The 21969-nt window shown below is 37.8% G+C and overlaps 1 protein-coding gene across 1 annotated transcript in view; it reads right to left on the bottom strand.

The window, feature by feature from the left end:
• The window catches only part of LOC140243797 (uncharacterized), a 63908-nt gene that overhangs the window by 9581 nt on the left and 32358 nt on the right, over positions 1 to 21969 (bottom strand). Inside the window, exon 2 of the mRNA XM_072323468.1 lies at positions 1604 to 1845. Within this exon, the coding sequence (XP_072179569.1) occupies positions 1604 to 1845 (242 nt within the window). The remainder of the gene's footprint in view (positions 1 to 1603; positions 1846 to 21969) is intronic.

The following is a 21969-nucleotide window of genomic DNA, read 5'->3' as shown; positions in this document are numbered from 1 at the left end:
CAACTACTGGAACATATGGCAAGCAAAAATATTCGCGTGCTTTTATTTTCGCGCTAGTTTCGGGTTGCGCAAAATGCGCGAAAATTTCCACTTTTACAGTAAGCAATACATAATTTGAGTAGAAATATATGATTTATAAAAGAGTATACATGGAGCACTTTGGGTTTTAGAATACAAACTGGAGAAATTGTAACTAGGTATATTGCTGGTACTAGTATCTACAGTATTGTAACAAACTTGCTTTCTGGTAGAGTACCAACTGGTCTTTGCTTGTTTTAATTTGTAGGTAAAAGAGCACTATAAACCAGTTCAAAATACAGGAACGATTTTATTCAGATTCTTTTTGTTTGTAATCACAATAAAACAATGATTATCACATTGATAAAAAGTTACAGCGTTTTATTCCAGGATAAGAAAACTCATCAAATATTCATACTAATGTGGGAATCTAATGCAGGCTGCCAATATTGTTTGAAAGTATTGTTTATAGATCTGAAAGAGGAATTTATGCCATACTTTTATGGTTGAAAATGACAGTACAAGTCATAATGATAATATTGATTTGCTTTCATACTTTAATATTCATAGCTACTCTAATCACTACAAGGGTTTTTCACTTTTTGTAAAGGTATTTCTGCCATGTTTGAAGTCAATACCGGTTATTCACCGGGTATTCATCTAAAATCATTAGGCGTGCAATCTCAGAGAGTTGTAGCGCAAACCTGGACCAGAAAGTTGAAACTGGAGATACATGTATATCTAAGCATGACACTTCAATCATATCTAGATGAAATTCAGTGATTTTGACCTTTGACCTTCAATCCTCTCTGCCGCAAGCCAATATTGCCTGATTTCTATGCTTTATGCCAAATTAATTCTTATCAGACCTCCAATGCGTAAGATATCCATGTGCTTGAAATAGGAGAATAGATATATTATTCCCACTTGACACACCTAGCTACAGCTATATCATGGCTAGAAGATGACATTTATTGCTCAAGTTAAACCTATGACCTTAATAGATATGACCCAAAATTTAATAAGAGGCATCTACAACTTATGCATACTGTAAAACATGATACATTCGCGGCATGAAATTTTCGCGAATTGGAGCCGACAGCCTTTTTCGTGGCATGAAATTTTCGCGAAGTGCCACTGGCGTTCAATGTATATATCAAATGTAAACAAGAACTTTCGCGTGCATTTTAATTTCGCGAAATTCGCGAAATTAAAGTGCATGCGAAAATTCCTCGTTTTACAGTACTTGGGGCAAGCATCAAGGAACTCAAACTAAGGGATGGTTTTGTGTGCGCATGTCTTGAATTTTGCTTTTATGTTTATGATGTCTGGCTTGCATGGAAGGAGGAAGGAACAAATATACACAAACACACAAAACGAATTACCACACTGCCATTCCATACAATGCGCTAAACAAGTTAGATATTACAGCTAGGTTGAATTTTTTTTTTTCTGATAGCAGACAGGAGGGGATATAGAATTTCATTGATTCATTTATTTGAGTATATGGCAAAACATGCCTTTGTTGATATAAAACTCAAAAGTTATATTTTTTCCCCTAATATAATTAATCATATAACCATACCTTGGGGGTCATCATTCACAGTTCTGTCGTTTGGAGCTGTCTTCCACTGCCTCTGCACGTCATCAGGAGTTGTGGCAGTTGTGGATGTCACTTCAAGCTCGCATTCAGTATCCCTTCTGGCTGTGCAGTTTTGAGATAATCTGTAACCTGACGGACACTCTGAACAGGGGTAGCATTCCGTGCAGTTATTCGGCTTGTCTTGATAGAAACCATCTTCACATGACACACAGGCGAGGACACTCCTGTGTTTAAGTGAAAAAATAATCAAATGATGATTATTAGAGTCCTTCCTGGAAATCAGTGGATTAGTTCTTTTCCATGGAAGGTCATAAATTCATATTCAGCTACAGTTAATAAACGAATCATACACCATAAATGTTGCTTCTTTTCCCTTCATTTTTCTTGCCTTTTGAGCACTCAGGCAGAGTGACAAGGGCCATTATTGATACCCTTATCATTATTACCTCCTCCAAGGAGGTTATCTTTTTGTTGGCATTGGTTTGTTTGTTTGTTTGCAAAATAACTCAATGAGTAGTGAACAGATTTGGGTGAAACTTACAGGAAACTTTGATAATGACACAAGGATAACATGATTCCATCTTGGTAGTAATCCAGGAATTTTTATTATTTTTTAAATGAACTTTTAATCTTTTTGCAAATAGGGTCAACGAACTCAGAAGTTCAAGCTGCATGTAATTGAGGATTGCATATCCATGCTCAGAGCATCGCACAGAAGCAGAAAGCTGATGAGGAAATCAGAGGCTTCTTTATCAGTGAAAGTTAAGCAATTTTCAGCAAGTGTGTATGGGTGCAAGTGAGCTGCATGGCGGAGGTTTGCTCTCTCTGAGTGCTTTTCTAGTTATCATTATCATCATCGTCTAGACAAAAGGTTTCACATCAGCAGCACAATATCATCTGATACTTCTCTGCATAGATCACATCACATACTGTACCTACATGTAACTTTCTAGGACAATACTGTTTAGACCGATTCTGAAGCCTACAATTAGATCCGGTGCTACAACTAGTAGTCGGCCAGCCAAGACGATTTTTTTTTCTTTGGACGGCAAAATTTGTTAATGCTTAGTTTTCCAGCTGAAAGTCGTGCATAAATACCGAAGTTTAGCGTACGGCCGGATGTCAAGCGTGTTTTAGCCGAAAAATGCCTTTTTTAGTGCAAAATCTAAAAGAATGTCAAAAATCACAATTTTTTTTTTTAATCGAAATAAGCAATAGTCGATAAATACCTTTCAAACTACAAATGTGTTATCTTCTATTTCAAGTTCAAAGCCTGACTAATATACATTTGAATGTAGAATATTACACGCACATACAGCATATGGCGCAATGGAACATAAAACCGTGATTTGCTCAAAATTGTACTTTGTGAAATCTACCCATATTTCAAAGTTTTTTTAAACTACCTAAATCCATCTATTCAAAAGTGTTTATTTATTCAAAATGTAATATATGTTCTGATGTCACATGCATCAAAGAAATTATGAGATTAGGTGAAAGATAACCTGTTTTTATGTTATCCTAAATGGAACGATGTATTTTTACTGGAGTGACGCACATTTTGAATATATATTGTAACATGCTAAGTGCGTACAGGTATTTATCTTACATAATCGGCGAAGTCAATGGACGGGTTGGAGAGTTGACTGCAAAAAACCCTTTGTGGCACCTTGATATGAATTAAATGTGCTTCTTTGCCCTAAAAATTACATAGAGGGGTGGTCAGTAGTGATGTTACCATGGCAACTGGGCATTATTGGGACACTCCCAGAAATTTTCAAATATTCATGTTTGCAAAACATACAAAAATATTGAAACAGTTTTGTGCAAAAAAATGTACTAATCTAGGTTTAACAATAAAACTTAGGAGTTATATATAAATTTTTTACTATGTTTGGAAATGGTTGTCATGGCAACTGTGATAACAAATCACATTTTACTGGGGAAAATTACGATGCCAAATATCCCATCCTGCATATTCACCCCCCCCCCCCCCCTCCCCAGTATGCTTGGGAATTCATGGCTATCGATACAATGCTTGTTTTCATTCTCAGGCCCTGAAACGCAGCCCTGAAGGGGTAGGGCGAAATCACTTTTACTTTTGTAATGTTATAAGGTAAGGTACAGTGAAACCCCGTTATAACGAGTTCGGTTATAACGAGGAACCGCTTACATCGAGGTGATCGCGTCAATCCCGTTTTCCTTTGCGTGTAAACCTATGGCAGAACGAATCGGTTATAACGAGATTCCGGTTATAACGAGGACAATTTCGGTGCATCATGATAAAGAAAAACATTAGCAATTTGATCGGATATAACGAGGTTCCATTTCTTGACAAAATTGCCGCTTGCAAACACGCGACAAACGAAACACTGAAAACCGAATTCACGCTATCCACATCTTTTTTCCGTTTTGCAGAGAACCGTTTCTTTCATGTTTTCTTCTAAATCACGCGATAAGACACAGGAATGCCTTCCGATGTCACTAATAAATCATTAAACATAATCATTTGATTTTCTTTTTCGCGAGATAGGCGTGCGTGATATTAGGGCAGACCACACCGAAACGAGAACAAAAAAAGAAAAAAAGATAATGCATTTAAAAACTTTCATGTAGCGACACTAATGTGGCCAAAACTGGGCAATTAGAATGCGTGTGCAGTTCATCATTATATCCTTTCCATTTTTAGTTCCAACTTCCAAATCTTTTGCTGCTTAGCAAATATGAGTGTGGATGATTAAAGCCAAAATAATTAATGAAATCATCGCGATCCCGCCGGCTGAAAGTAGCGTAAAAATAATTGAATAACGCATGTTAACCTACTTAATCGGTGTTCAGAAAAAGAAACAAACGCATTTAATAATTTGAATAGATCTGGATTTGTTCATCATCATTTAACAAATGATAAGTTAAATATGAGTGTGTATGACTAAAGCCGAAATAATTACAGAAATCATCGCGATCTCGTCGGGTGACAGTAGCGTAAAAATAGTTGAATAACGCATGTTAACCTACTTAATCGGTGTTCAGAAAAAGAAACAAACGCATTTATTAATTTGAATAGATCTGGATTTGTTCATTAGGCCTATCATTTAACAAATGATAATTTAAATATGAGTGTGTATGATTAAAGCCGAAATGATAAATAAAATCATCGCGATCTCGCCGGGTTACAGTAGCGTAAAAATAGTTGAATAACGCAAGTTAACCTACTTAATCGGTGTTTGGAAAAAGAAACAAACGCATTTAACAGTTCAAGGATGTACAAAATGCGAAGAGATTTTCGAAAGAAAATAAAGAACGCATTTTTAATCCCTTCGGACGCAACGATCATACATTGTATAAAATTACAGCCGAAATGATTCATGAAATAATCGAATTCCGGCAGCGCTCCATGAGCGTAAAATACCTCGCAAGTTAACGGTAAACAACGCATGTATGTTATTCTGAAATTATCGCGATCTCGCCAGGCGACAGTAGCGTAAAAATAATTGAATAACGTATTTTAACCTACATCAGAAAAAAACAAACGCATTTATTAGTTTGAATAGATCTGGGTTTGTTCATTATCACAATTTTAACACTGCATTTCACAATGAAGATTTTTCTTTCTTTCAGAATGGTTTATGAGGTGCAGATTTGCGTAAAAAGGATCACAACGTAACCTGCCACATTCAATCCTGTCACATTTTTTTCACGAACGGATGTACAGAACGCGAAGAGATTTTCAGAAGAAAATAATGAACGCATTTTTAGTCCCTTCGAGCGCAACGATCATATATTGTACAAGATTACAGTCGAAATGATTCATGAAATCATCGCATTCCCGCTGGGCACCAACAGCGTAAAAATACCTCGCAAGTTACGGTAAACAACGCCTGTATTTTACTCCATTTGCGCTGCTGTTAGGAAAAATTAACAAACAATTACAATAAAGAATGAACTCATTTCAACCCTTACTTTTTCGTCTAATTCAAAAATAATTTCCTTTTATTATCTCAAGAATAATGATCCATAATTGTGTAATAACAACGCAAAGGATGTTCTCAAGTTTCATTGATGGGTATATTCCGATGTCGTGCTTATGTTTTTCTTTGTTTTCGATGCGTACGGTTATAACGAGGTACCGGTTATAACGAGGTAATATCGCCGGTCCCACGGACCTCGTTATAACGGGGTTTCACTGTATTTGCGTTTTATTTTGACCTATCCTCCCACAGAAAACTTACTAAATGTTTCTTTTATGATGATTGATTGTGTGAAAACTTTGAAAACCGTAAATCAACGTTGTTTCGAAAGCACACTTCATTCGATGATAGCACATAAGAATTTTTTACATGTATCCCGGATTTGTGTGGAAAAGCAAGGCAAATATCATCCTCAAAAAAGAAAGAAAAAAAAAAAAGAGAAAGTAGATGTGAAATGCGTACAATGCAATAACAGCCTCATTTCCCCTTCCTATCATTAAGTCGGTTAAATCATTGAGTCTTGCATATTATATTTATCCTTGGCCAAGTTCTATGTCCTTGGAGCAGACATTTGTGTGTAACGAATGGTTTGCTTTCATTTCGATTTCTTTTTGTTCTATATTATCACATCTTTGTAAAAAAAAAAAAATCATTTCAGTTATCACGAATACTCTAAATTCCCAGTCAACCAACAGAAAGTACTACACAACGTGCACACGCCCACAACCACCATCTCACAGTGTTCACAGACTATATCAACACACAATGAAATAAATCGAGGAAATTTTTCTTTTTTCAAAACAATGAATGTCATTGGCGTACATTTACTAAAATAGAAGCACTTGACATCTTTGTTGCTGGTTACCAAAATGCTGATAAAATAGCATACATATTAAGAACATGCTTGAATCTTGCAAAATATAAATTTGTCTTCAACAGTATTTCGTTTTGAAAGGTAAAGAACATCAGTCTCGATTTGTGAACTTTTAAAAACAAGAAAATTTCCATCTGAAAGCAATCTTCTCAAATGATTAAAAGCATTTAAGAATTAGTCCTCAGTGAAAATGTTTATTATAAACAAATCTCTGTGACATACATCTTGAAAATCATCTTTGAACATCTTTGAAAATCAACAATACAAATTGCACTGACTACATTAACTGCATTGATAAACTCCATTTTTTATGTGACATATGCTTAGTGTCCACTATCATAAATGTTACACCAGCTGGAAAAACAAAATCTTCTCTTGAAGCAATATTTCAATATCTCTATCTTTTTCAGTTTGTTGTCACATATCCTAGCTAATAATGACTACGCTGTTGCTTTGATCTTTCGTCACTCATTTTGCAAAAGTGTACAGCTAAATTAAGGTGACTGCCAAATTTTTAAAAATCTACCTTTAGTCTGATATTATTCTTGTGTTCTGCAGACCAGTGTGATAAAAAAATATCTGTACTGAGTGTTTGTCTCTCAGTGAAAAAAAAAAAAAAAAAAATATATATATATATATATCACCTCTCCAAAGTGCATGGATGATGCATCTTTCAAATACTCAGTACTTTCCTAATTCCAAATACCAGACTACATTGCTGGGGCCCTAAAATAGCTAACATATATTACTATTAGCAACATCATGACAATAATGGCACATGTGAAATAAACCTGGCAAAACATATATACTGTACATCTTCGCCAGTCCATTCTCTTTTTACTACTTCTTGTACTTTGAATTGGAACCTTTATCATATATTTGTTCCTTTAGTGTACACACTATTCTTTTATATCTAAAACTAGAAAAACATGCTCTGTGCTATTTCCCGTCAGATTCACCAAACTCTTCCTCTGTAAAGTTATCTATTTTTTAAGCACCTCAACGTGCAGTTTTCTTTTTTGCTGACCAACATGTCATATTCTTTTCTTCCATCTGATGAAGAAAGGCAAAGATCACTTTCCCTTCTGTTGAACCCCCCCCCCCCAACAAAAACAAAAGCAAAATACATTCCAATCTGACAGGATTAAAGTATTGGCACTTGGAATTCAAAGGAAATAACAGGATTGATTTCCAAGAACTATGCACCTTGTATCTCTGGTTTCTCAAAGGCATGGTATAATCTTGGTTGAGATGGAGATTCAGACTTTAACTTTTTGCAAGAACATGGGAAACAACTTCTGGGCCCCGTTTTATCAAAAGATAAATTTAATGTTAAGTCAAGATAATCTATGATTAACTTCTCATATCAACTCTAAGTCCACTTAATCAATGATTAACTTCCAAATAAACTTCAAGTCCGTTTTATTAAGAGACCCAGACTTGAAATCAACTCCAACTTCATCCCAAATCAACATATAAGTTTTCTCACTTAATTGTAAGGCAATTTACAGAAGAAAGATGACTGTCACACTTTCCTCGTCTAGCTGGGGTCTTGTCACAAATACTACTGCTCACTTTCTCTAACATTTAGTTGCGTCTCTTTCATGTAATTATGGTCTTTTCCTTGCATGAAATTCACGATCGGTAGGCATTTCTTACGCGACTGCTGCACGCAAACACCATAGACAGCCGTCTCAATCCCAGCCTGCGCACCGGCGCCCTGGCCCACCCGCTCGCCAATCAAGCCATCGCCAGCAAGGGCAAGTAACCGAGTAACTACAGGGAGGTGTTATAGAAGGAGAGACAACTCTTCGTAATTCATGCAAACACATGTTTGGGGTCAAGGCGTTACTAATGCGATGTCTAGCATTCCACTATACGCTTTGAAGTCATGCTCGGCACCGCTCTAGTTGCAAGGCGAAGTTCAAAGACGAAGAACGCATTTCACCTTTCGTTGAATTACAAGCTTTATTTCCCGTAAAATTTTACATGAAATACTCAAATTGATTAAGAGTAATTTAGGAAAGAATTCAATATTATAAACATGTATTTCTAGTTTCTTCGTAATTCGCAAATCGAAATGAAATGAAAATTAGTCCCTCTTAAAAACCTAATATTTTTCTATAATGCGCACATTTCCGCATGTTAGTTTTCTATCCTTTAATCTGGGATATTTTGATCTTTCAAATAAAGTACTCCGGTAAAGCGTGCTCCAGCGTGCTTTTAAACTATTTGCTGTTAAAACTGTCAGTTTTACACTGCACTTTGATTCGCTGCTCCAATTCAAGGTACACAAATTCATTGTTGCCATCACATTGAAAGAGAGAGAGCGAAATGCAGTAGGGGCAAGTATTTCGAGATGTGAGAGCGCTAGTCCCGATTATTGATGCTCTCTTTTGTCAAAACACCTGAATTCCACCTGTAGTTAAGCGCATAACTTCTCGGCAGTGCCGTGCATGACTTCAAAGGAGAGCAGGAGTTGTCTCTCCTTCTATAAAGCCTAGCTCACACCTTTGCGTTTCGAGCTTGCGTTCAGCTGCGTATTGCCCGAACGCAGTCTAACGCAGCCCAACGCAGCACTACGCAATGAAACGAGCTAATACGAGGTCAATACACAGACTAACGCAGAGGCTTTGCGTTCCAGCTCGCTAGTTTGAAATTTTTTCAAACATCCGCAACTGAACGCAAGATCAAAATCCATACGAGCTAAGACGAGGGGCAACCAGCAAATGCGAGCAAGGACGAACAAGGTACGAGCGACAACGAGCTGCTTAACGCAGACCAACGCAGCTTTTACTTTGAATTGCGTTTCACTGTGTATGGCTGCGATACCTGCTCGCTTCACCTCGCATAGCCTTGCTTTCGTTTGCATTACCTCGCTTTAGCTCGCATCACCACACGCTGTTCCTAGCTGGTACTCTGCTCGCATTAGCAAGGACCATTGCAGATGTAGCTCGCTACATTGCGAATCTAGCTCGTCCGTCGCTCCCTCGTTCCTCCTCGCCTTACCTCGTTCCTGTTCGATGCTGCTCGCTTTAGCTCGCTATGACTGCGTATTTATCTGTGAAAACAAAATCTAATTAGATTTAATTAATATTCATTTAGTTGACATAAGAAACACAAATTGCTTATCAAATCATGAAGCTTTTGTAATGATTGTGTTCTTTCAGCAACATCACATCCAAACATTTCAGTTTTTAAAAACACCTCAAACTGAGTTTCCCGCTGCTATTGTAGGTTTTGTGGAAAATCTTTTTTTTCTCGGATTGTATTACCACACAATGTATATCGCTGAAAAGTAATAAAAAAAAAAACACACATACACACAGTAATATGCTCTGTTCAGTCCTCAACAACTGCAGGTAATTAGCAATGTTGTCATTCCTGCTATAGTGACCATAGGCAAGCCATTTCGAAATAACCTGTAATGAAAATAGTGTCTTGATCCAAAGCGACATTTAGGGTGACCCTATAAGGAAAAGTTGACTTCAGACCATGAAAACAACATCAGAATCGATTTCATTGACCCAGAAGACCCATAATACAGATTTTGAAAATGATTGTGAAATGTTCACCTTTTTAAACAATTCAAGTGACTTTTGAATTTCAGATGGCGGCCATATTGGATTTGGCTAATATGGCCGGAGGGCGCCCTTCTTGGCGCCCATCAAAAATTGAAATAGTATACATGTTATTGGCAACATGTGTACCAGATTTGGTGTTTTTGGAAGAATTTGAACCAAAAAAGTCCTTTGTGCCCCCCCCCCCCCCCCCCGTAATTGTGAAATGTCAAAAATTTATATACCAGTGCAACTCTCTACGAGCTAATACGCAGCAGGGCGAACTGATACGCAGCGGATCGAGCTGAAACGAGCAACAGTCGAGTGGATGAGCAGTGAAACGAGGAGAAACAAGTTAATGCGAGCTGCTAGCGAGCTAGTGCGAGATGCTAGCAAGCAACGAACGAGTGGCGAACGAGGTACACGCACAACGGGGCGAGCAATCTTCGTATTGAATCGTACTGTTACGAGCAAAAGCGAGCTAGGGCGAGGTGAAACGCAACTTAAGGCAACCGTAGGCAATCATTTTGTTAAAAATATACGAGCTACAACGCATTAATGTGACTGCTACTAAATATTTTGCAGCGGAGTGCTGCGTTAGGCTGCTTTAAGGCTGCGTTCGGCTGACGCAGCTCTACGCAGCTAAAACTGCAAAGGTGTGAGCTGGGCTTAACACCTCCCTGGTAACTAGAACCGCGTCTGTGTGCAATGCATATCTTGCCAAAGAACCCATTAATGCAAAGGAAACCAGTGATTTCTGACGTGCGTAGGCCTACGTAGAGCTAGTTCTTCAATAAATACCTGGTACTAATTAAGAGTTCAGTAGGCCTATACAGAAAATAAAGAGTTTAATTCTATAGCACCGAGTACGACAGCAAGATCTAACCAGTGAATAGGCCTAACGTAAGGCCTAGCGAGTCGTTTGTACTTACCATATTGGACACTGCAGACTAGATCATAGAGCATCTACTATAGGTCTAGAATTTCGACATGTAGACTCGCAATCTATTCTTTACAACGACGATCTGCGCTGTAGAGGTAAAAACAAGCTACTGTAGTCACCAAGTTTCCATAATCCTACACGTTAACACACCAGGTTTGAAACAATGCATACACGAACTTCACCTTGGACAGTCAGTTACTGTATAATGTACGTTTTTTACATCCATGTCATGTTATAACGTTAGATTTTAATACTGAGATCCTACGTAGAGCAGTGTGTGGGATCTTTACGGTACACGTGTACGCAGATTTTCATTAATGAGCTCGAGATGTGCTAGATCTAGCGACTTTCGTCAATATAACGCAAAACAACTGTATATTTTGCGGTTCTGTTGCAAATATACTGCTAATTCAGCGGCTGTAGCGCTAATCATACTGCCGCGCACTAGCAGACTACGCTTCCGTGGCTGTGTTATGTGGCAAACAATACATTCATGATTTTGTTGTTTGTTTTGCTTTATGTATTGTATTGTTTTTAAGCAGACAGTACCAGAAACCAGCCTCGTCCCGTGTTTTTTGTTTTGACTAAATCAATAATTAAGTCATTGTGATGAGCTATAACTATAATTGACAATTAAGTCTCTTCGTAAAACGGAAACTTACAAATGATTTAAAGTTATAGCGGACTTCAAGTTGGATAAAGTTAGCATTGATTTCACAATCAACGCTAACGTTATCTTGATAAAACGGGGCCCTGAAATGTGAAAAGGCATCCAATTATACGAGTGATTTGAAGTTTGTTTGATGAAGATGAAGAAATGGCAGAGAAATAGTAAAAACTAGAAATGTCACTATGGCGACTGATGCCTCCGCCATAATGCATGATTCTCCCAATAGGCGTATAGTACAATGTCTTCACAATGTGTGATCCATGACAGTTTCACATAACTGGCAAAATATTGGAATGACAGGTTTGTCAGAAATGTCTTAAATGTTCACTTTCCTTGAACTGGGTTTGCTATAATTTTCTAAGAGTGCCGGTACACATATTTGGGGAATTGAGAATTTTTACTTGAATTCTGACGAACCCTTCTATAAGTTTATGCTTTGAGTAATTTCCAAGGTATGAAAAAAGAGTGTAATGACAGTACAAAATATAATTTTTTTTTTGTGGGGGGGGGGGGGGGGGGGGAGGAGGAGGGCATTGAAACCTGGCCTTTGACCCTTAACCTTTGACCTTTTGGCTGGAAATTTCCTGGAGAATCTCCATTATGTAATGCATGTATTAAGTTTTGAAACTAATAATGCAAGCACTGCATATACTAGTATATGAGGGAAATAGTAAAATTTTGACGACTTGACCTTGACCTTTGACCCCTGACTATTGACACATGACCCCTAAATTCCCTAGATAATCCCTGCCAGTCAGTACATGCGTATGTACCAAGTTCCACGAAGATACATTGAACCATTTGTGAGAAAAGTGATATTGCAACATTTTCATGTAACCTTTGACCTTTTGACCTTATGACATGAAACTCTCTCTGGAGAATCTTTATGCAGTAGTACATGTCCACACCAAGTTTCAAGAAAATACCTTCGGGCATTGCATAGATATGGGGGAAATTGCAACATTTGTAGCATTTGACCTTGACCTTTTGACCTTTGACCTCTTGCCAATGTCACTAAAATCTACTCAACTAATTGCCTCATCATACATCACCCTTGGACCAAGTTTGGTGAAAGCTGCTTCATCCAGTTTTGAGTTATCACGTAAACAGATAAATTTTAGGATTTGACCTTGATCTTTGACCTTTGACCTCTGTCCCATTTCACTGAAAAACTAATCAAGTAATTGTCCCATCATACATCATCCTCCAACAAAGTTTGGTGAAATTTGCTCCATCCAGTCTTGAGTTATCGCGTAAACGGATACAATTTCATGATTTGACCTTGACCTTTGACCTATGACCTTTAGCCGATTTCACCCAAAATCTTATCAAATAATTGCCCCATCATACCCCATACTTGGACCAAGTTTGGTAAAATTCCAGTCAATATTACTCAAGTTATCGCGTAAAAGCGGACGGACGTACGTACGGACGTACGTACAGACGTACGGACGTACGGACGGACGGACAACCCGAAAACATAATGCCTCCGGCACCACTTCGTGGCGGACGCATAAAAAAAAAGTAACACAAAATTATCCTAATTGAAAGTGGGTCCCATCATTTATTAGGACCTCTTTGTTTTTGTACATCTCAGCCATTTCAAAACTAATTTTTAACAAATAAATTTTTAATTCCTCTTGGTATTGTTAACTCTTTTATATTTTGTAAGAGGGTTCTCTTTATTTTACAAAATCTCCCTCTCAGCCCCATCTAAATCAAAACTATACCATCCCTTTAATGCTACCTCAAAATTGGAAGTAGATTTATATCAAATTGTAAATTCTGTTTGTCAAGTAGTGTTGTGCACATTTTGATATCAGTTCTTGTTTTACTTCATCCCTAAAGAAAAAAACAACAAATAAGAACAACAACAAAAAATACTACGGATTAGGAGAAAGTCCTTATACACGTCTTTCACACATTTATATATATATAATATAATATGTTTATTAATATTCAATCTCTATAATAGTCCTGAAAGCACATTTTGATAACATTTGAGAAGTTTAGATGGATGCATTCCATGTGTGAGGTCAGGTTCTACTGACGTCCTTCATACGGAACATGGATGCGGACCGGATAGCCTAGCAGGGTTGTTTCTACAGAGAGAGAGGGAGAAAGAAGGAAAAGAGTGATGTATCTGTCTTTAATTCATGAGGAAAGTGACATGGGTATTTTAATCTCTAGTAAAGACAGAATGACAAATACAATGTACACTAATAAAGATAAAGAACTTGATTTCCTCCAGATGTAGTGTTTCCTTTAACCGGTTTAGTATATCTATCATATATAGTAGATAGTGAATGGTAGCAATTTAACCATGAATACACAATGAAATATAAAATATAGGGAACTTCATGATCAAAATATCCAATTCTTTCCATTTAGCTTTGTATTCCATTCAGAAGAATTTCAAGGTAGTGCTTGCCAGATACTGCAACTGGATACATTCAACAATTTCGTGCATATAATGACCCCCCTGACCTTTCACCTCGATACCCTGAAACTAATCAAAGTCCCATTGCTTAAAGGTTATGGTAACTTTGTCATCCAAAGGTTACTACCATGGCATAAATGCTCTACAGTCAATTAAAATCAGGGCTTCCATGGAATTCACAATAAGCAGCAAAATCATAACAGTAACTTTAATGCTACAAACCCAAATAATCATCTCTCCTTTATAAAACCAAATTTGAAGATGATCTGCTGAGTAATTTCTAAATTATTGCGAGATGAGAATAGGACAGATGTGAGTGTGAATGGATGACTGCAACAACACAATGATTCAAGGAAAATCTTTGACAGGGCTCAAAAAAGAACAATCAGCCTTAATTCATGTGAACACATTCATCATGAATTAGAATGAATCATCACAATATCATGAATCCCTCGGTACGGTATTTTAGATCTTCATGTCACTGTCAACATTAATTCTTATTAATACATTAATCAAGTCCTTATCATTATCATCTTTGATGCTCTATAGCCATGTCTTCCTGAAAATGAATTAAATAGGATGAAAGTCATCTTGACACCTGCAATTCCAGTAACAAATATTTAATTGTCAATGCTATCCTTTGTATGTGGATTAGGATATAATTCCCTTGCATAAATCAATTTGTATTCATGAAGTAATATTCCTAATTTCAAAGCGTAAGCACTTACTTGTGAGCTGGATAGGCCATTTACAGATTAGATCATGGCAGTCAAGACATCTTCCTCTCTCCCTCTCATTCTAGTTGGATGTGAACTCAAAGTCAGCATGCCCATGTGTTGCTGGTACCTTGATAAAAAATAACAAGGAAAAGTAGAAATTACGCTGTGCGTAATATATGTCCCCACCGGAAGTAGCATTTTGTAGCAAAATGTACAATATAGGTAAAAAATCAAGGTCAAAGGTCAAAGAAGTCAAAGGTCAAAATTCTGTGTAGAAGTTTTGAAGCCCTCACCTAGTGCCATCACATAAAGCAAACGGAATTGAAATCAGGTTAGAAATGGCGGAGTAGCATTTTGTAGCCAATGTACAATAAAAAGTAGGTCAAAAATCAAGGTCAAAGGTGAAAGGTCAAAATTCTGTGTAGAAGTTTTGAAGCCCTCACCTAGTGCCATCACATAAAGCAAACGGAATCGAAATCGGGTTAGAGATGGCGAAGGAGTAGCATTTTGTAGCAAAATGTACAATATAGTTCAAAGGTCAAGGTCAAAGGTCACAACTGAAATTCTGAGTAGAAGTTTCAAAGCTCCCATGTAGTGCTATCATATAAAGCAAACAGAATCAAAATTGGCTCATAAATGACAGAGAAGTAGCAAATTGAACATTTTGATCACACACGGACGCACACACGGACGCACACACGGACACACACACGGACACACAGACACACACACGTACAGAGCCCGTTTCATAGTCCCCTGCTCGAACTCGTTCGGCGGGGACAAAAAAGAACATTACATCACATCATATTACACTTACAATGATTATCATACATAATGCAACATATTATTTAATGGAAAGTAAATTGATTTGAGATTACAAACTTCACAGACGTACAGTACTCTCCGCGTAATCGGGTATCGCTTAAACGGGTACTCCGTTTAATCGGGTAGTAATGTCAAAATCAGTTCCAATGCACATTAACTTTACCTGATAATCGGGTTGCCTCTCCGCATAAATGGGTAAATAATGTTCTTCTAATATAATTTCCTTCCCACATTTTATCACAGATAAAACACTTTAAGAAATCATGAATGCCAAATTTTCCACGGCTAATCGCATTAAACATGAAAATACAATTAATGTACGTGTATCAGGTAATCGCATTCTCTGCTTAATTTGCAAAGGAGACCGATCATTTGGGGAGTGATTAAACATGAGTTTTCTGAAGACATATTTGTCCGTAAAAAGAGTGTAAATCATTGCTCGTGACTCAGCAGGGTGTAAGGTACAGTATGTATAATGTGCCGTGCAAGCATGCGTGTTCAAGCATACAGTGTATATAGATGTTTGGTGCAGTGTTCAATGCAATATACATACACACATTGCATGTGTCAACTGTGAATGAGACGTGTTCTTCTGTTAATCGGGTACTCCGCTTAATCGGGTAAGAAACGCTCTGCCCGAGCCTACCCGATTATGCGGAGAGTACTGTATTTTCATCTGTGCACACATTAAACATTTGTGCCAACGCCATTTCCAATTAACATGGTTCAGAAATTGCTATTACGTACTTGATTTGATTTACGTTTGATTTTTACATTATTTCCTCTTCAGTAAATAGAATACCGTTCTTTCATAGGACTCTCTACAATAGAACATGCCATGAATTTACAAGAAAACAAGAATACACATTTAATCACAGATATTTTCCCTTTGTATACGAATGGAGATCTATATAAGATTCTTCTCCTCTCTTTGTTTGCAAATTACTAGTACATTGTATTGTAATGTAGCTGTCAATGTGAAAACATGCTTGTTACAAATCATTTAAATGGAATATGAATATTTAATATCAATGTATTTAAACATGGCATTATTTCAACTGGGCATTTAAAAACCTAATAAAATGGTTTAGACATATTTTCCTTAATGATGTAATAATATCAAATGTTAAATTCTAAGTAATTCTGTGGTCGTGCGGGGTTTTTTACTGTTCTGAATTTTCTTCTATATTTGTTAACATAATGGATGCAATTTCCTCTGTTTTGGAAAACTTTTTGTACTTTCGCCGCATGCGGCGCACTATCACTTCTAAATTGTGATGACGTCAAAGATCGGAGTCGTCGATATCGATTGTCCGACCAGCCTAGCCATAGCAAGCGAGCTAGCAAAGGCTAGCGCAGCGCAGCGACAGCACCGGCGCCGGCGGCTAGCGCTGGCAGGGGAGCGAGCTAGCGAGCGCATAGCTAGCGCTGTGCTGCACTATTGTCATTGGCTAATATAATAAGCCTTTGGACAAAAGAATGTGTAATGAATTGTCTCGGATCTAATACTGCCAATAATACAGATTACAACTGTGGTACGTTTGAATATCCATTATTTTCACTGTAAGACCATGAAGACTGTGGCGAGAAAAGGATACTTCGCACTCGGACAACGCTAAGCTTACATAGATTTGTAGGCAAACTCGTGAAATAGGCCCCACCACTGCGTGTCTGTACTAATACTACGGCGACTCGCCTGTTTATAGGCCTAGGCCTACTCATGAATTCAGCCCCACCGTTGCGTTCATCGGTAGACAAGCACGGCGGTAGGGCTTCCTTCCACAGTATGATTTGTATCATAAAACAAAAACTACTCAACCAAAACTGACGATCATTCTTAATCTTGGCATGGTTTTTCTTAGAAAATGGTCCAGGCGCATCTAAATGACTGATAACAATTATAGCAGAAACTGACCTTGGGAAACTGGTTAACATGTAACAGGCCTTTTTTTTTTTTTGAGCCACGACCCACCCTGTAACATACTCTAATCCCCCTAATGTATAGAGTGTAGCCTCAACTACCAAAGATTCTGCTACTATTACTACTTACTAGTCTACTAGACCTAGTGGTACTAGTACTACTACTAGTAGTAGTACTAACATTAGTAGACTACTACTACTAGTAGACTACTACTAATGTTAGATCTACTAGTTTAACTTGCTAGCGCCGGCCGACAGGCCAGGCCACGGCCGGGACGCTCCCGCTTGCGGAGGCCGGAGTAGCTGCTCACTTTGTGAGCGAGCTGGGTCTGTTCTTCTACTACTTACTAGACAAATAGTTACAACTTACAGTGTCAATCATGTAGAATACAGTATATCCTTTCTAATGTTAAACTATGGGGGCATACCACACATACCACTCTGTATTTCCCAGGCGATCATTTCCGTGAGGTCTTATATTCTCGGACTTGTTGCCATGTCATCGCTCTTGCACTGGCAGCGGGAGATGCAGCTGGTTCATATCGGTAAGGTGCAGGCCAACAATAACGTTCTAGTTCATCGGCTGCCTCTCCCTCCCCATCTTCCCCTTCAACTTCATGTGACTCCTCTTCTTCTCCGCTATCGTCAGAGCTGCAGTCTTCATCATCATCATCATCATCATCATCGATGTTGAAGTTTACCCATTATATAGGGGAAGACATTATGCTCGAGGTACCAGGTATATGTGCAAGCTAACTTAGTGTTATGTACGTGGTACTAATGCGTACATGTCGACAGTCAGTGGGTCGATCAGGAGCGCACATCCCGGGCCCGGGCGCCGGGCCTGGCCGGGCTAGCTAACGTGTACGCGCGTGTACCAAGCTAGTAATCTAAGTGCTAGTGCTGAGCGGCGTCTGCTAACTGAGCACAACTCCGTGCTTATACGTCATCAATCGGTTCAGGGGTGTTGGTCACATGACATATTTTTTCGCAAAAATTGCAACAAGGTCCTTCAAAAATGTGATATTTGGGGGAGTTTCTAGAAGCGATAAAAACCGGAACGTTACTGAAAACATATCTATATTGATAATCATGACATATATTTTACATTTCTTTTGCATATTAAAACATTTTGCACGCATTCTATTAGGTCTTTAACTGATACATTTGATACTCAAACACTTAGTATCTTAGTAACTTAGTATTGAACAGATATTTCAAATTAGGCCGCTATATATATAATCTATTTCAGACATTTACACTTTCTTACCTTCTAGTTGTTCTGCACTTCGTTGCGAGGTAGAAAGTCCAGCCTTTACAATTAGATTTTGGCAAGTCAGGATATGTCACTCTCTGGCGAAGTTTGAAGGGAAGACTCGGTCTGTCCACTTGTTGGCACATCTAGCTGAAAACAGAAATCAACAGAACTCAAATAAATCATTTTATTAATCTCTAAAGCAGAGCATTATAACCTAACAGTGAACAAAAATGAATTTGAAATTTGATTCTTTTGAAAAGGCATCTTTGCATTGACATGATTTTCTGTATTCCTCGTGTAAATAAATTATGACTTATCTCTTTTATTGAGATGTGATTTTTCCCCCTTTTTAAAAAGTAAAAAAAAAAAACCCCAAAGATATCCAGGTTTCAGCACATCGGTCTAAATGATCAATAAAAAAACAACAACCAATGTTTACATTTATTCAAATGATACTGTATTCTTTGATACATTAATTAACATAAGAAGTAGGTACTTTAATATTAAAGAGTAAAGACATTTCTAAATTGTTCCTTTTTTACTTAGATCTACTTGTAAACTAGAAAGAGTAAAGGATTCACAGATCAGGAGAGGTTGGCAGTCAAGACTGAGTGCTCTCTCTCTCTGTCTCTCTCTCTCTCTCTCCTTCGGGCATATTGGAATGGTAAGATTCAGTCAGTCCACTCCATATCTAAAACACCTAAATCCTACTCCTAGACTCTATTTCTAAACTCATGATCTAGCCTCTCGGCGTAGGGTCTGAAGTCAACAGGATGTTTTTACTAACCCATGAAGTTCTAGATCTAACAGTTTAATGTCTTTACCTTGTTAGCTTTAAACATAAGTACATTGTACGTTTGTCGTTAGATATTAATCTGGTCGAGTGGAACTACAGTAAAACCTCACATTTCATTAGAGAGATCAAGACACGGTTCTAGCAGACTGGGCCTAGGCCCTATGTCTTTTAAAAAACCTCTTAAGCCTACAAATAAAGTCTTGGCCTACTCTCAGTCTCAGAGGTTATAGAAACTCTAGGTCTAGTTTGTCTACTGGTATTCGATTAGATTATAAACGTTAGTGCATCTATTCCTTGAAGTTCTATATACTACAGCCCCTTGCCCTGGCCCTGACCCTAGCCTCAGATCTTTTGCTAGCTCTAATGTTAGAAAGAGTATTAAGCCTAATGAATGTTAGGCCCTACTGCCTAGTCTACAACTGCTACTGTGCTAGGTGTTACTGTTGTTAGTATTAGTCATTATAGCCCGATTGTTATGGCGTAGGCATAGCCGTAGATCTAAACCGTAACCCCTTTCAGTTAGATGGATTAGATTATATATTAGACCTAGACTAGGATCGAGTCTAACTACATGTGATGAAGCCATAAATTAGAAACCTAGATCTAACGAACAGAAGACACCTACATCTAGACCTAATGTAGGCCTATTTTCGCACTGTGTCCAGACGTGCCTTACGGAATACAGTAATCGGTGTTCCACTAACCAGCAACACCGGCACGGTCGGGGCGGCAGAGTGCTTCGCTTTGACAGGCACGGGGATCGGTGCAAAATAACTACAGTCATTAGACATCGGCCTAACGTTAGATTCTACTAATTGAACCTTGATATTTACGAAGTCTCAGATCAAAGTTGGATACAATGTATCTAACTGTTAGATCAAAACAGATCTTAAAGTACCCTTATGCAGTTCAATTAAGAATTATGTATTCATTCCCTAATTTACTTACATTATGATGGAAATTTGTATTTCCGTCACCACGCTTCCAGCTCATCAACAACCGAAACAGCTATAGCTAGCCAGCTCGAGAGATAGATTATGCACGCACACCGTACACACATATCCCATTCGCGCACACACAAGCTGCACAGCACGGGGTTAATGGAAAATGCTCTAAAATGCATTTTCTGAGTTTCTGCATCTTTGGAATTTTGATTAAAAATAACATTTTTTCGATGAAACTAGAAATAATATTGGCACATTCAATTAAAGAAGCATTTGTAGTTTTATAAAATGTTAAATTACTTTTGGAAGATGATCTAATTAGCTTGGAAAAACAAACTTTGCAGAACAGTAATCAATCTGTGAATATTATTTCGAGAAAACAACACTCAAACATTTGAGAGTCCCATATAAGGGTATGTACAAAATGACTTTTTAAAATGCTAATAAAAATAATTTAAGATTGCAATTTCATTAAAAGGGACAATTGAAACTCGTGATCTTTGCAATATTAATTGAATGCAAACAAAAAATAGAAATCGAAATTTTTGACACGCTTCTGAATTTTGCGCTAAAAATGACATTTTTCAGCAAAAATGCGCTTGACATTCGCCCGTACACTATTCCTCAGTATTTTTGCAAGACTTTCAGCATGAGAACGGAGCATTAACAAAAAATGCTGTTGAATCTTTTTCTAAAGCCTTTTTTGAGGTTTGGCTGGTATACTATAGGGCACAACCGTATCCGGGCAATTACCCCGAGAGGGCAATTACCCCCCCGGCTAAATACTGGTTAGTGGTAAGCTTAGAGTAACGATTAGGGTTAGGAGTTTGAGTTAGGGATAGGATTAGGTTCAGGATTAGGATTAGGATTAGGGCCAGGGGAAGGGTGCGGGGTAATTGCCCAGGGGGTAATTGCCCTAGACCCGGCACAACTTACTTGCTATAAACAGAAAGTTTTTCTTGCACATCTACACTTTCATTGCAGGCTACAGGTTGTATGTACCAAGTTTAAACTAATTCAATCACACATGGACAAAGTTTTTCATTTTCTTTGCAAGTTTAAAAGCAATATTCATACATGTACCCTGGCTGCCATTACAAACCAAAAACTTCTCTGACATGCCTGGTGTTCAGATCATCTTGTGCACCAAGTTTCAGTCAAACTGCTCAAAACACTGCAAAAATAGTTCACCCTGGTAGTTTGCTCCCCATTACATTTTTTTTTTTCAGTGGATCAATCAACTTGTAAACCATACACTCTTTGAACTCTTGGGTTTATAGGCACAGTACTGTAAAACGAGAAATGTTCGTGTGCATTTTAATTTCGCGAATTTCGCGAGCGCCAAGATTCGCGAAATTAAAATGCACGTGAAATTTCTTATCTACATTATATGCATTGAACGCAAGTGGCAATTCGCGAAAATTTCTTGCC

This window comes from Diadema setosum, chromosome 2 (assembly GCF_964275005.1).
Source record: "Diadema setosum chromosome 2, eeDiaSeto1, whole genome shotgun sequence".
NCBI classification, from domain to species: Eukaryota; Metazoa; Echinodermata; class Echinoidea; order Diadematoida; family Diadematidae; genus Diadema; species Diadema setosum.
Note: the sequence above shows the minus strand (reverse complement) of the source record. Positions and strands in the feature narration are given on the sequence as shown.